The sequence below is a fragment of the Ictalurus furcatus genome, chromosome 24, assembly GCF_023375685.1.
Source record: "Ictalurus furcatus strain D&B chromosome 24, Billie_1.0, whole genome shotgun sequence".
In the NCBI taxonomy this organism is placed as follows: domain Eukaryota; kingdom Metazoa; phylum Chordata; class Actinopteri; order Siluriformes; family Ictaluridae; genus Ictalurus; species Ictalurus furcatus.
In genome coordinates this window covers 5,601,721-5,614,054 of record NC_071278.1, presented here as the reverse complement: position 1 = coordinate 5,614,054, position 12,334 = coordinate 5,601,721, and the positions used below count along the sequence as shown (strand labels likewise).

The 12,334-nt window shown below is 41.5% G+C and overlaps 2 protein-coding genes and 1 long non-coding RNA gene across 3 annotated transcripts in view; 2 read left to right on the top strand and 1 right to left on the bottom strand.

Annotated features, from left to right (window-relative positions):
• The window catches only part of sh3bp5a (SH3-domain binding protein 5a (BTK-associated)), a 26,294-nt gene extending 20,021 nt beyond the window's left edge, over positions 1-6,273 (top strand). The window contains exons 4-9 of the mRNA XM_053612736.1: positions 1,445-1,609; positions 2,794-2,924; positions 3,942-3,984; positions 4,253-4,472; positions 4,602-4,925; positions 5,538-6,273. Of these exons, the coding sequence (XP_053468711.1) occupies positions 1,445-1,609; positions 2,794-2,924; positions 3,942-3,984; positions 4,253-4,472; positions 4,602-4,925; positions 5,538-5,710 (1,056 nt within the window). The 3' untranslated portion in view covers positions 5,711-6,273. The remainder of the gene's footprint in view (positions 1-1,444; positions 1,610-2,793; positions 2,925-3,941; positions 3,985-4,252; positions 4,473-4,601; positions 4,926-5,537) is intronic.
• On the bottom strand, positions 4,352-11,224 carry LOC128600344 (uncharacterized). Its single transcript, XR_008384548.1, has 6 exons — positions 11,091-11,224; positions 10,916-10,966; positions 10,667-10,831; positions 6,997-7,195; positions 4,740-4,904; positions 4,352-4,481 (listed from the first exon to the last, which is right to left on the bottom strand). It is a non-coding gene; the product is annotated as an uncharacterized LOC128600344 (long non-coding RNA).
• btd (biotinidase) lies at positions 7,189-12,334 on the top strand. Its single transcript, XM_053612735.1, has 3 exons — positions 7,189-8,311; positions 10,705-10,854; positions 11,108-12,334. The coding sequence occupies exons 1-3, from the start codon at positions 8,075-8,077 to the stop codon at positions 12,308-12,310; spliced, it is 1,590 nt and encodes a 529-aa protein (XP_053468710.1). The 5' UTR covers positions 7,189-8,074; the 3' UTR covers positions 12,311-12,334.

Sequence of the window (12,334 nt, the reverse complement as noted above, 5' to 3'; positions counted from 1 at the left end):
CAGTGAATTGGTTTAATCATTTTCATAAACTACTATTTATTTAAGACGGTCTAGATAATATTACGAGACCCTTTTAGGATCTTAACGTGTAAGAAAAGACCATGCTTTTACCTGGTGAGTGTTGCAATAGATTTGGAATTGATTTTGGAGTTTATTGAACACAGGGTTGTTTTTGTCACACAGACCTGGCAACCCCAGGCTCTGTTTCCATTTCAAAACAAACTTGCAGCTACGGGAAATAATCTTCTTCGACAGAATTGAAGGTCACGATTATTTGGTCATGATAACGCCTCTGTTGGAGGCATTTAGTGAACAAAGCGCAACTGTACAGTATTGTGTGCGTGCCATTGTGTGTAACCCACTCTAAGCCATCATGGCGTTACGTCCCTACCTCATCTCTGGGTCACTTTGTTGAAAGAGTCTCCTATGCCAGTGAACAAGAGCTTGCATTTCTTCAGTGGGTGAATTGCAGATTAGTTGCTTCTTCCCCAGAACTTTACACAATGAAAGCGCTGGAAAACCGGCCAAAATCTGTGAAGCGTCATCACATCCTTCAGAAAAACATTTGAGGCATTTGAGTCGGTGATTGAATTGGAGGTCACATTATATTGCAGCTGTCTCGTTTTCATGTGACCTTTACTGAGCGTAAATGCTGATTTGTGTTATACTGGAACAAGTCTGATTATCTTCCATGTAAGAACTGGACAAATACTTGAGGTTCACCTTAGAAAAGCTGTATGAACCATGTCAGAAGAAGTGCAGGACAGGAAAAGTCAAACCCCTGCTACCCAAATCAATGATTCCTCCCTGAGGCTGTGTTCAATGTAGAAGCTGTCAGAGGCACTTCTACAAGGAGAGAGCGAGAGAGAGAGAGAGAGAGAGAGAGAGAGAGAGAGAGAGAGAGCGACCTTTGTAATGGTAATGAGCTGATGGGATTTTGAAAGGCATCTCATTTACCATTTGGATTTGTGATTTTTTTTTGAGATGTGCGGTTTAAATGAATCCAAGCTCTCGTTCCATGGCTCGGAGGAAGCGTCGTCAGCAAGCCTGTGTCATATCTCTCTGAGAGGAGCACCGGATTGGGTTCAGGTTTTGAGCTTTTCATGAAATAAAATTTTTTTAAAAACCCTGACTGTTATGAATCCTTATGAATTCTTTAGCAGAAGATATGACTGAATAATTCATGAGAGACACGCAGAGCAGAAGCAGCTTGTTTTATAGCAGGGAGCCACTTGAACAGATTACAGTAAATAAACATGGCTCATGGATATTCTACATAGAATACATACGCTTAAAGCGGTACATATAGGGGATGCAAGGATAAAGGACATTCCAACCACATTCCTTTGCATGTTAAGCTGGAGATAAGGGCTTTGTTTTGAGAAGTGGGCATGTTTAAACCCCAGCTCTGAGAGATTTCTTGACTTTTTTGTATCTCCCTCAGGCTCAGGTGGAAGCTCAGAGGGCCACGCAGGAGTTCCAGCGATCCATAGAGATCCTGCGAGCAGCGAAGGAAACCATTGCTCTCGCCGAGGAAAGACTTCTGGAGGAGGACAGCCGGCAGTTTGACTCGGCCTGGCAGGAGATGCTCAACCATGCCACCCAGAGGGTGAGACAGGACACAACACACAGACTGTAGACTACACACCACTGAAATTATAAGTAGAGTTTTACAGAAAAGTCCAGAACTTTCCGCACCCTAACTGGACGACTGCAATTCTGACACTATAATGTTCTTCCTCACTGTGGACAGTAGATTTATGTGTACTCCTTTCCTCGTTTATGCTCCTGAGTGGGATTATGATGATTAGTTTTATGTGCTTGTCTATTTTTTATCAGTTACCTGATTTGTGCAGGTCAACAACCATCTCTTTGAGGCGTTTTTTTTTTCTTTTCATATGCGTGCAAGCTCATAATTACTCAAAGGCAACAAGTTTCTGAAATCAATAGAAGCAATTAAAAAAAACTGTTTTTTTTTTTTTCCAAGGATGATAATTGGGTTGTGTTAATTTGTAAATATTCAATACTTTTTCCACATTTTTAGGATAATAGTAATAGTAAAAATAACCTCATCTTCAAATAATAGTATTATGAGAGCAGTGTGGCAGTGGTGTCTCAGTGGTTAAAGGCTCTGGGTTACTGATCAGAAGGTCAGGAGTTCAAGCCCCAGCACTGCCAAGCTACCACTGTTGGGCCCTTGAGCAAGGCCCTTAACCCTCAACTGCTCAGTTGTATAAATCAGAGAAACGTAAGTCGCTCTGGATAAGGGCGTCTGCCAAATTGCGTAAATGTAAATGACAGTGTTTTTGAATCGTGTATAATATTTATTTCATATAACTACCTTTTTGCGTATTCTCTTGAATATAATTTCCAATACTTTCACAATTAGACTCACAATTATAGTCAATTATATTCCGTTTCGATGAACTCAAAAAGCAGCATCCATGTGGAGTCTACGTCTTCTGTTCCCCTCGAGTGCAAAGTCTCTTAGCAACAAATAAAATACAAAACGAGTCACCGATTAGTCAAGCTACAAGTCATGAGGACTCGAGTGCGACATCGCTCGATCTTAGTAACGTTCCAGCGATACGAATAGAACATTTCCAACATTTCCTTTATTGCATAATTATCTAATAACGCCCGTGAAACAGCTGGATGCACTTTCCAGTACGTGTGTTTAATGGCTGAATTTTGCTTGTTGTAAATAAAAATGGGCGGATCACACGTGTTCAGAAAACAGGAACTTGAATGTTATTAATAAATGTTTTGCGCTGTGCTCGGCTGCTGCTGCAGGTGATGGAGGCGGAGCAGAGCAGGACACGCAGTGAACTGGAGCACAAAGAGACAGCGGCCAAATACAACGCAGCCATCAACCACATGAGACAACTGGAGAAGAAACTCAAACGCAATATCAACAAGTCACGGTTAGTCGATCAGCTGCGTTTAACGCTGTCAAGTGCACCACAGAAAAGAGTTATAATACATTAAAAGGCATTTCTCGGAAATGATATAATTGATGTGTTTTAGCACACGTTCTGTAATTGTGTAACATACTGTACATAAATTGTTTTACCTTGTAAAATATGGAGGACCAGATCGACTAATATTAAAAACGAATAAAAGAATGAGCATAAGTAGTACATATTTAATATTTATATATAAATATTATACCTTTTTTCAGTTAAAAATTATACATCAGTATTATATATTATTACATTATTATTTCGTATATTACATATTATTATGTGCTGTAGTGCTATAATACATTATTTTATTTGTTATTTCATTATTTATTTTGTTTCGTTTTTGCGTATTCATTTCTGATTTTATATGTTCCTCAATTTTATTTATTTATTCATTTTTCTTGCCTTTGTATATGCCTGAGGATATTTATTACTACATAGTCTCTTTTTAAAAAAAATGAAACACTTTATTTATCCGTGTGTATTTATTAGCTCTCCTAGATTCTCTTTCCTCGGCGTAATATGACACAAAGGACATAAAACTTTCACAATGTAGAGAAAGTTATAAGTAGCGTCGATGCTGGAGTTTGTTAAATGTTTTCTACGTTTGCAAATTTACTATTTTTACAGTTTTAAATCCTGATAAAGGTTTAATGGGATTTAAAAAGCGGTTGTGAACTACACCCCAAACTCTGTTCTCTGATTAGAAAGCAGGAGTAAAAGGTGGCTCAGTAGCCGTGCTCTTAGTGGCAGTTCTGTAGTGATGGTTTTCCCCCTCGTTCCAGCACGGGGCCTCTCTTTGTTTCTGTTTCTCTGTCTGTGCTGGTGTGTGCAGGCTGATGTGCTCCAGATGTGCCGTCTCTCGCTCGCTTTCAGAGCTCAAGAATGTTCGAGTGTTACTGTTGCCACGGCAACCTCTGTACAATGTCTGCAGTCCCTGACTCAAACTCTCTCTCTTTCTCCCTCCCGTCCCTACAGGCCATATTTTGAATTGAAGTCCAAATATTATCTACAGCTCGAGGTGGGTCCATTTCCTTTCCGTTGGTTATGCTTCACGCTCGATTTTTTTATTTATTTGTTTATTTATTTTTAAGCTCACCGTTAGGCTTACGCTGACTCTGTACTGTATATTCATGTGCTCCGGAATATGTAATGTGATCACAGCTATGGTGTAAATCTTAGAAAAGAAAAAAAAAAGTTTAAATATCGGAAACGAAAGAGAAGAAGACTTGCTGTGGATCTGTACACGTATCGTTTCTGACCAGTGTTCTCGACCTTCTTCCCCACAGCAACTGAAGAGAAAAGTGGACGAGTGCCAGGCGAAGCTGTCCCAGGCCAAAACGGAGTACAGGACGGCCCTGCGCAATCTGGAGGCCATCTCAGACGAGATCCACGCTCGCAGACGTCTCGCAGCCATTGGGCCCCGCTGCTGCGGAGTTGGGGCTGAGAAAGACGTAGGTGATGGTGAAGACATCAGCAACTTCAAAATGGAGTCAGACGGCATATCCAGTGAGTGTGCTAAAATGTCAGTGGGGAAAGAAACAGTGCTTATTTATGAGTCACTTACGATCCAAAACAGGATCTTGAAGATATGTTTAGGCTCTGATGCAAATGTGTGTGTGTGTGTGTGTGTTGCAGTGATATCTGAGCCCTTTGAGGAGGAAAACTGTAATGGTTCTGCCTCAGATGAGGAACCAGAAACCCAGTCCACCTGCAGCCTGAGCTCCAACTCGGCCCCTGTGGATGTTCCCTGCACATACGTCCCGTCCTGCTCACCTTCGTACCCTCTGCTCTTGTCCTCCTGTCCTTTCCCCTCCTCTCTTCCCTCATTCTCTCCCTGCACCAGAGGTGTGGAGCTGCCCAGCCCGGGCTCCCTGGAGGGCTTTGGCCGTGTCTCGCCTGTTCTGGGACCTCGCAGTGAATGCAGCGGTGCTTCATCACCTGAGTGTGAACAGGAAAGAGGTAAGCATCAAGCCACTTTTCTCTTTATAATGTACTTGTACGTGCAGATTTACACGGTGTTGACATTATGTGTTGCTAGTGGTTATTGGCAGAGATCTGTGTGAGGGTTTTTTTTTTACTGTACATTTAGTTAAACATGCTGGTTTATCATGATTTTAAATGATTAAAATCATGAAAATGATATTAAACAAGACCAACATTAGATAATGTAATTAGCACAGAGTTTGTGCCAACAAAGTTTTTTCTTTTTTAAATAAAAAGATTTCACATAATTGTGTAATACTTTGCATATGGGGCATGACAGGTTCAGCCGCTTGACTCCATTTTATTATGACATCATAACCTCAACTCATGTGACAACCCCTGAATAATTTTATTATTATTATTATTTTTTTTTTTATTTTTTTTAACAGAAATACCGAATACTGAAAAAAGTAGCTTTTGCACTGTGATAACAAATTTCACCTAAACAATCAGTCTATATAATCAGAGTCAGCTATTCGAGAGGACTTACCCATTTAAACATCCTTGTTTCGTGTTTAAGGCTACTTTACTTTCGGATTAACTGCAACTATGTTCTAAACATGACTGTGTGTGTGTGTGTGTGTTTAGGGGAGAGAGCAGAAGGTGCTGAGAGAAAACCAGAAAACACTACACGGGCCAGTGGTCAAAAGAGCACTACCTTGGAGGAGGGTGTGAGACATCTGTCTCTGCAGCGCACAGAAAAGTCACAGACGGAGTCATTTAGTGCTGCTGCCCCTCTGCTGCTGCTAAACTCAGTTTAAACTAAAATAAAGACCTAATCGGATCTCTCCGAGCTCCTGAGTACTTGTGCACAAGCATCATGTGTCAAAGGAACCTTTGTGTCCAGCCCTACACCCTTCTTATAGACTGACAGAGACAGAGACTGCACAGAGATTCCGAGGAAGAGAAGGGGAAAGGTTTAAACAAGGAAGCCCAAGACAGATAAACTAACGCATATGCAGACATTTGCCAGGATGTGTTCTGGGTGTTTTCGGTCATGTCCCAAAACAAATGGCCATGTCTTCCTGATCTGCGTATCACTTCACCAGACTGACTGTGTTACTCCTGTGTGTTGACCCTCGCAGTGTTAATGTGTATAATGTGTGTCGGCCATGTTGAATAGTAGACCTACGTACTTTTCTCCGCAGCTATACTCTCTCTCTGTATTTAATCCTACATGTTAGTACAGAACTATGAACTAAAGTAGCAAAGAAATCTATATTTATATTCAGTCTTGTTACCATTGACCAATGTGTTGTTGTGGCACTGTAATGTATAACTGTGTAATAAACATGAGCTCATGGCATACGCCATGCCAAGTGTACTGCGTCTCCAAATATATATATATATATATATTTATATATAAACACATGCTGCAGTACACACTGCAACTACTGAGGGTTTAATTAAAATCACCCATGGCTAATATTCCTACTGAGTCTAGCACACAACACTGTCTTGTTCCTGCTTGAATTGATTTTCATGCTGAATCCGACTCCTGTTTTCTGCCCCATGTTATTCGTATGACTTCACTGAAACTCTCACACTCACACACACACACACACACACACACACACACACACACACACACACACTAGTGCAGCATTCTCTTCGCAGATTAGGTCAAGGGGCTACAGCCTACATAAAGCAATTTAAACCTGAAACTATATGCATATATACCGCTGTTATTTATATACATATAAGCGCTGTTGAATTCTTGATTATGATCGCTCAGAAGGTGTTGATTAATTTTCTATAACAGCAGCACTGATAATAGTTCCACAAATCAACAGAAAAAAACCCTGTAATGATTTGTTTCAGGGTAAAATTCTTGCATTTTATTGTTCAAAAAGCGACCCCTTCAGAGTGAGAAAGTACACTTATAGATCAGAGACCATATGATCAAGAGGAACCTGCTCCTAAATGTTGGATGTCTTTTAATGAAGTTGATTTATTTTAAAGTTAAATACTAACTTATAGGAGGGCACTGGGGCTTAGTGGTTAGCATGTTTGCCTCGCACTCTGGGGTTGGGGGTTTGAATCTCACCTCCGCCCTGTGTGTGCAGAGTTTTCATGTTCTCCCCGTGCTTCGGGGGTTTCCTCCAGGTTACTCGGTTTCCTCCCTCAGTCCAAAAACATGCGTTGTAGGCTGATTGGCATCTCTAAATTGTCCGTAGTGTGTGAACAGGTGCACATTGTGCCCTGCAATGGGGTTCCCTGGGATAGGATCCAGGTTCCCTGTGACCCTGTGTAGGATAAGCGGTAAAGAAAATGGATAAGATAAGATAAGATAATACTTGATTAATCCCCAGATGGCGAAATTAGGATGGATATTAATTTACAATCAATTTATCTTAAAAGGTTTGAAAGAAAGACAGATTTATTTTAATATAATGTGATTAATTAAAATAAAATCAGGAAGGCAAAAACTAAAAACTATTTGCACTTTTTAAATGTTGTTTAGGGGTGTATATTTTGACCAAAAAAAAAAAGATTTTCAGAAAAGAACATGAGCATGATTTTACTAGGGAAGAGATAAGTAGGTTTTTTTTTGTTTTTTACAATTATATATGAACATTTGAACAATTTTTGCCTTTTTTTTGTTGTTGTTGTTTTCAATAAGTCTTTCAAAAAAATCATTCTTGACTTGACTAAATTGACCAATGAACGCGTCTCACTCAGTGACGCGTTTCGTTTAAATCCAATGGAATCGCTGCTTTCGTGTGACGTCATTCCAAATGCGGAACTACCAGGAAAACACAAGTTGTGTCCAAATGACGCACTATACACTGTGCACTTATACACTGTGTACTTATGCACTATGTACTATAAACCGCGTACTGTATGAATTTTATAGTTATTTTTTCATTCAACATCAGAGTCTGATAGCCCCGCCCCCTCCGTACGTAATGACTTCATTTTCTCGGTTTATTTAAGTGCATCATCCGGGTATTTAATTTAAAGTGTACTTTTCCTATTTGGAATTTTCAGTGAGTACACTACTCGCACTAATTATTATATAAAATGACATAGAATAGTGCATAAGCACTAAAAAAAAAAGAGTCACTTCCAAATGTTAGGAATTAACAGAGTAAACAAGGTTGACCTTTGAACTTTTGGCATGCATGATAGTTCCAATCATGGCGCTGTGTGGACTCAGGGTAATTATTTTAGCAGCCTGGTTTACCGGGACTCATTTGGCCAATGTAGCGGAGGATTTGTTTTACACGGCTGCAGTGTATGAGCACCAAGTTCTCCTGAACCCAGAGCCGAAGGTGGCTGTGGGACGGAAAGCCGCGCTGCAGCACATGAACCAGAACTTGGAGGTGTTTGAGAAACAGGCGACTTCCGCTGCACAGCAGGTGATGTAGAGCACTCAAAATGCAGACTGTGCTGTAAGGCACACCCCCAAGCTCATACTTTTATTAATAAGGTATTCTATTTATTAACATATTTGATTGATCACTTGTATTACATGTGTCTAATCCAAACCTTAATAAATCAAAAACAACTTGGTCACTACATAATGCCAGCTAGGACCTAATTTGTTCTGTCAGTGCCAAACTCATGAGTAAAATGCTCCAGTATACACTGATGTGAATAACATTGTTTATCTCGTTACAGTAGCCCTTGTCAGGGGGTGGGATAGCCTATATTAAACAGTCAGTTCTCCATGTTGATGTGTTGGAAGCAGGAAAAATGGGCAATCGTAAGGATCTGAGCGATTTCACAAGGGCTAGATGGTGAAGGTTAGACGACTGGGTCGGAGCATCTACAAAACAGCAGGTCTTGTGGGGTGTTCCCGGTATGCAGTGGTTAGTACCTACCAAAAGTGGTCCAAGGATGGACGACCATCAACAAGGTCATGGGCATTCAAGGCTATTTGATGTGCGTGGGGAGTGAAGGTTAGCACGTCTGGTCCAATCCCACAGAAACTGCTGAAAAAGTTAATTCTGGCTCTGTTAGAAAGATGTCAGAACACAGTATTTCACAGCTGGCTGCGTGTGGAGCTGCGTAGCAGACGGGTCAGAGTGCCCATGCTGTCCCCTGTCCACCACCAAATTCACATACAACAGGCACATGAGCATCAGAATTGGACCAGGGAGCAATGGAAGAATGTGGCCCGGTCTGATGAATCCCGTTTTCTTTTAAATCATGTGCACGGCCGGGTGCATGCGAGTCGCTTACCTGGGGAAGAGATGGCACCAGGATGCACTATGGGAAGAAGGTGAGCCCGTGGAGGCGGTGTGATGCTCTCAGCAATGTTCTGCTGGGAAACCTTGGGTCCTGGTATTCATGTGGATGTGACTTTGACACGTACCACCTACCTAAACACTGTTGCAGACCAACTACACCCCTTCATGGCAGCGGTATTCCGTAATGGCAGTGGCCTCTTTCAGCAGGATAGTGTGCCCTGACACAATGTAAAAACTGTTCAGGAACGGTTTTAGGAACATGACAAAGAGTTTAAGGTGTTGACTCGGCCTCCAAATTCCCAGATCTCAATCTGATCGAGCATCTGTGGGATGTTCTGGACAAACAAGTCCAATCCATGGAGGCCCCACATCACAACTTGCAGGACTTAAAAGATCTGCTGCTAACGTCTTGGTCCCAGATACCACAGCACACCTTCAGAGGTCTTGTGGAGTCCATGCCCTGATGGATCAGAGCTGTTTTGGTGGCACAAGGGGGACACAATATTAGTCAGGTGGTTTTAATGTTATGGCTGATCAGTGTATGTATGTGTATGGAGTTGCACATTTGTAAGTTGTGTCATGAGAATTCTAGTTGTAATTTCTAGAATTATAATGCTGTGAATCTTATCCTAAAATTCTCATAGCTGATTATCAGCCTTTTCTCGACTCTTAACAACTTCCTCAGCTTTTCTATACAACACCCAGGCCAACATTACACGGAACAGTATAAAGTAAAACTTCAGAGGTCTTGTGGAGTCCATGCCTCGACGGGTCAGAGCTGTTTTGGCAGCACAAGGGGGACCTACACTATATTAGGCAGATGGTTTAATGTTATGGCTGATCGGTGTATTCCTGTACACATTTCATTAAATGAGCCTATTTGAATAGTTATAAAAGTTTTGCAGCCAGAGACACATTTAATAAACAGTTGTTTGGGTCATTCAGTGTAAATCCATGAAAACGCTGTGAAAACATAAGTATTTATTTATATATATTTATAACTTTTTTTAAACTAGTAATGAAGTTTATGCCGTTTTATTCAGATATTTAAAAAAATTATTTCTGAAAGTAGAAATTTAGTTTTCAACAAGATATAAAATAGAAATTAATTTATTGGGGGGGGGGGATTGATAATTGAACTGGTTTCTAAATAATTCCACAAAATATATAAATGCTTAAATACTTTCTCAGCTCAATAAAAAAATATATAAAAAAATAACATATTTAACTGGTAAAAAGAATTCCTGAAACTGTTCAAACCTAATTTAAATAAAGAAAAAAAGAAATAACTTAATTGTAAAATAAATAAATAAATAATAATAATTGGTTTCTAATTGGTTTTCTAAGCTGAAAAGATATTTCAGTTACTGGCTGGCAAACTACTCGAAAAAAGTTTCTTAAAAGTTTATTTTTTTGTTAATCTATAGAACTTTATATGACACGTTTTGAAACACAGCTACAAACGAACATTTTTGGTCGACCCAGTTAAAGTACTCGTTATTACACATTGAAGAGACTTACTGAGCAGTGAACTCACTGAAGCTTAATCTGTTTAACAGGGAGCCCAGATCCTGGTGTTTCCAGAGGACGCCATCCACGGATTCAACTACAGCAGAGTGTCTATAGCTGCGTATCTGGAGACGGTGCCGGATCCTGGAGCAGTGACGTGGAGCCCATGTGCAGATCCTGACAGATTCCACAATACAGAGGCACTGCACCTAAATATGCTTAATATCAGTACTATATTACTGTTTTGGCAGAAGAGCATACCTTATAGTGACGTGTTGGGACAATTTGTTTTGGATTCCATTTTATTTTAAACTTAGGAAGAAAAAAAACAAAACCCACTGTAAAGTAGAGATTCAGAAAAAAAAAACATGGGAGAATGCAAAGTTTCAATATTTATTATATTTATAATATGCAAAATGGAATAATTTAACAGAACCTCATATCTTTTCTCAGGTCCTGCATCGTTTGAGCTGCATGGCACAGAAGAATCATCTCTTCGTGGTGGCTAACACGGCCGACTGCCAACCCTGCAACAGATCAGTTGATCCGCTGTGTCCAGCCGACGGCCGATACCAGTTTAACACCGACGTAGTTTTTAGCGACAACGGCACCATCGTGGCCAGATACCACAAACAGAACCTGTACTTTGAGGCAGCCTTCGACACACCTCCTGAATGCGAGTATGTGACGTTCACTACTCCGTTCGCCGGGCGCTTCGGGGTGTTCACCTGTTTTGATATATTATTCCGGGAGCCAGCTGTGACCCTGGTGAAGGACATGGGCATCAGACAGTTCGTATACCCGACAGCTTGGATGAACCAGCTCCCCCTGCTGGCTGCTGTGCAATTTCAGCGCTCATTCTCTTATTCAGCTGGCGTCACTTTGCTGGCAGCAAACATCCGCTCGGAGGCTTTGGGTATGACGGGAAGTGGGATCTTTACACCCTGGGATGCACTTTATCATCATGCCGCAGAGGGCGAGGCTGGGAAACTGCTGGTGCTAAGAGTGCCGGTCTTGGATCCCTTATTGCTAGGGGACGCTCCAGAGAGGGCTCGATTGAAATTAGTGCCCTTCTCCGGCTTTCCCAAAGTGGATAATGGAGAGGAACCCAAGTTTAGACCGTTCCAGAGAGGAGCAGACTCAGAATTTTGCCTAAAAGAGGATTTGAGTTGTAATAAACGGTCTGCTCGATTTACCTCCACGATGATGTACGATAACTTTACACTAGTGCCTCTACATGGCAAAGAAGGGAATCTCACAGCATGTGACGGCTCATTCTGCTGCCACTTGCTCTTCCGGAGGACAAATTCCACCCCCGAAGAAGAGCTCTATGCCCTGGGGGCATTTGATGGTCTCCATGTGGTCCATGGGACGTACTACCTAGAGGTGTGCGCCTTAGTTCGGTGCACAGGGCTCCATCAGGAAAGCTGTGGAGGAGAGACTGAGCATGCGCATACGCTGATTGACTTTCACCTGCAAGCGGCGTTCAGTACCGAGCACGTGTACGCCGGCTTGCTGGGCAGCGGGATGACTCTGGACCGACCGGATGAATCCGGCTGGAAAAGCAGCAGGTTTTACATGAGCCGAAGAGGAATGACGAGCGGCCTGGTGACTGCAGTTCTGTACGGGAGAGTCTATGAGAAAGACAGCGAATAAAGTCGCACAGCTCTCTTTCTTTCA

Coding starts and splice junctions, on each gene's coding strand:
- btd (XM_053612735.1), top strand. CDS start 8,075: ATGATAGTTCCAATCATGGCGCTGTGTGGACTCAGGGTAATTATTTTA. Junction 8,312..10,704: donor CGACTTCCGCTGCACAGCAG/GTGATGTAGAGC, acceptor TCTGTTTAACAG/GGAGCCCAGATCCTGGTGTT. Junction 10,855..11,107: donor ACAGATTCCACAATACAGAG/GCACTGCACCTA, acceptor ATCTTTTCTCAG/GTCCTGCATCGTTTGAGCTG.